The sequence below is a fragment of the Buceros rhinoceros genome, unplaced genomic scaffold, assembly GCF_000710305.1.
Source record: "Buceros rhinoceros silvestris isolate BGI_N320 unplaced genomic scaffold, ASM71030v1 scaffold19842, whole genome shotgun sequence".
In the NCBI taxonomy this organism is placed as follows: Eukaryota; Metazoa; Chordata; class Aves; order Bucerotiformes; family Bucerotidae; genus Buceros; species Buceros rhinoceros.
The window spans coordinates 2,134-4,967 of NW_010399696.1; the positions used below are offsets into that span (position 1 = coordinate 2,134).

Sequence of the window (2,834 nt, forward strand, 5' to 3'; positions counted from 1 at the left end):
TTGCAGCCTGCTAAGGAGGGACCTGCCACCGTTCCATTCCAGGTAACAGGGCGGCCGTTTGGGTTGATAAAGGCTGCAGAAGTTCACTCACCTCACAAACACGCTCTAAGCCAGCGGAAAGGGAGGCTTCCAGAACAGAAACCCTCACCAGTTAGTTACTGCCATCAAGGGTAAGTACAACGAGACCTTATTGCACTCACTGCCCTTAGTGAAGGGCAGCAGAAGCCATTACTGGGCTTCATTGTCAAAGGGCTGCGATCTCTGGGTCCCGTTTGCATCCCCCTCCATTGCCACCCACATCGCCCACATCTCCAAGTGCTTCCTCTGGAACACAAAAGGATTCTCAAGCCCAGAGAAGAAACCCTACTCATTTTAAGGGCAGTGTCTGGAGAGGTACCGGACGGGGAAGAGGACGGGGAAGAGGACGGGGAAGAGGACGGCTCTTCATACCCCACAGATGGCCAGGGGCCTGACCAGACGTGAACAGACACGGCCTTTTTCTGCTCAGAGCACTTTCCTCCACGGAGCAAAAAGCAAAGCACGCAGGTAACCTCTGTGGCAGCGCCCTGCTGGAGTCTGACTGCCCGGCAGTGTCAGCGCTGCCGTGAAACGCACGGAGAGGATGCACCGACCCGGCCTGGCGCCGAACCAAACGCACTCACCTGTCCACGCAGCTTCTAACGGCGCTTTGTGCCCGGTTTTATGCCAAATTACCTGGGTGACGGTTTCGGGGTCCTCCTGCTCAGCACTGTGCCGTTCCACAGAACTGCTCAGAGCGGGTCTAACGCTATCTGCGCGCTGCAATGCAAACACCACAGGTTTAATCCAGGGCGTGAAATGGCAGAACAAACCCCAGCCCTAGGAACACAGTCAATCTCCGCCCTCCGCAACGTCGCATGTTACACCCGATTTAGAAGCGGGTAAATGAGCAGTGAACAGAACGGGCTGTGCTGGAGGAGAACCTGCCCTGCCGCGCCACACGCCAGCCCAGGTAACGGTTCTACCTGACGTACACGCGACCAGAACTCGATGTTCTTAGGCACAGAAACACTGTCCCCAGGCTGCGCTACTGAAATGCGCGAAAATTAAGAATGGGACATCATTTGGACAACACCTTTCTTTGCAGAAACCCTGCCTAAGAGGGACAATTCAGTTGTGTGTCAGCAGAGAAACCAACTGGAAACGTTCCGAGGGTTCTGCACCACAGTGATCGAGAAGAGCTGCTTTAGCTGAGCAAATATTTGACCCCAGGACATTTTCAATGTATTTTTGGCACCTGACTGAATACGCATTTACAGAGTTCAACAAAGAGAAACCAAATCCTGAGGGATTTTTATTAGAATTTGGTACTATGTAACCTGTTTTGAGACTGTATAACCGAGCACTTTACGCACCCCAAGTCCAACCACATCAATCTACAGCGCCTGGGGGAGAGGCCCCGACTGTCCTTCATAAAGAAAATACCCCAGTGGTGTGGCCACTCGCTCACTCCCCTCTGCCGGGTTGGGGGAGAGAGTCGGAAAGGTAAAAGTGAGACAACTCGTGGGTTGAGATAAAGACAGTTTAATAACTGAAATAAACTAAACACTAATAACGATAAATTGAAATGAAAAGGGATAAACAACAACAACAACAAAGAGAAACAAAAGCCAAGAAAAAGAAGTGATGCAAATCAAAAGCAGTTGCTCACCACCACCCAACCAGTGTCCAGACAGTGGTCCCTGAACAGCTTTCCTCCCAGTTATATACTGGGCATGACGTCACACTGTATGGGATAACCCTTTGGCCTGGGGTTCCGCTGTCCTGGCTGCGTCCCCTCCCAGCTCCTCACTGGTGGGGCGCTGTCAGAAGCTGGAAAATCCTTGACTTAGCATCAGCACTGCTCAGCAACAGCTAAACCATCAGTGTGTTACCAACGTGATCCTCACCCTACATCTAAACCACCAGGAGGAAAACTAACCCCATCTCATCCAAAAGCAGGACAACATCTGCCCTTTATTCTACACCATCTACGTCATGCCCAGTCCCACCCTCCCCAACGCAGCCCAGTTAATCACCACCACCTTTCATGCCCTTCGACAGACACACAGAGGTATCACTCCCTTAGTCTAGGGGCTGTCACTCTAAAACGGCCACTGAGTTGGTTTAGTCCACGTCAGTCCTTCAGGGTAGGAGAGGTGGTGCGTGGTGTTGGACTGCTGCACACTGCAGCCAGCTTTGGTTCCATCCTGCACCACTCTGGGTGATTCTAACGGCAATGCTGCTGGCGAGGCATACAGCGACCGTGGGAGCGATGGTACACGGTATCACACAGCAATTAACACACAATTCACACCCTCAGCTAGTCTCACCCAAAATCAACCCCCTGGCGGTACACATCGGACCTCCCCATCCTTCCCCATCACCTACCATGCGTGCCCAGGTCCTTGAGCAAAAGCAACCCCACGCATAGGTTTGCCTTTGCCCGAGGCAGGACTAACCCAGACTCTTCCCCAGCACATTCGTCCTGTGCTCTACGGGGACTTGATCTCCTTCTACCGCATGTGAAGGCTTAGACTGGGCAGGGCCAGCTAGACTGGCAGTTCCTCTAGTGTTAGCCAGCCAGATGGCTTTTCCCAAGTGTGCACTCCACAGTCTGAAGATCCACCCCCCTCCCCGGCTCTCAGCATAGTCCTTAGCAGTCCATTGTGTCGCTCGATTCCCCCAGAGGCTGGTGCGTGATGGGGGATGTGATGTACCCACTCAATGCCAGGCTCTTTGGCCACGGTGTCCACGTGGTTGTTCTGGAGATGAGTCTCACTGGCTCAGGTCTTTTTGGAGCGTAGTGTTGGCAT

The 2,834-nt window shown here is 53.0% G+C and overlaps 1 protein-coding gene across 1 annotated transcript in view; it reads right to left on the bottom strand.

Annotated features, from left to right (window-relative positions):
• Window positions 1–228: 228 nt before the first annotated feature.
• AMFR (autocrine motility factor receptor, E3 ubiquitin protein ligase) overlaps window positions 229–2,834 on the bottom strand; it is a 22,194-nt gene continuing 19,588 nt past the window's right edge. Inside the window, exons 11-12 of the mRNA XM_010131592.1 lie at window positions 715–798; window positions 229–324 (exon numbers count right to left, since the gene is read on the bottom strand). Coding sequence (XP_010129894.1) covers window positions 229–324; window positions 715–798 — 180 coding nt within the window. The remainder of the gene's footprint in view (window positions 325–714; window positions 799–2,834) is intronic.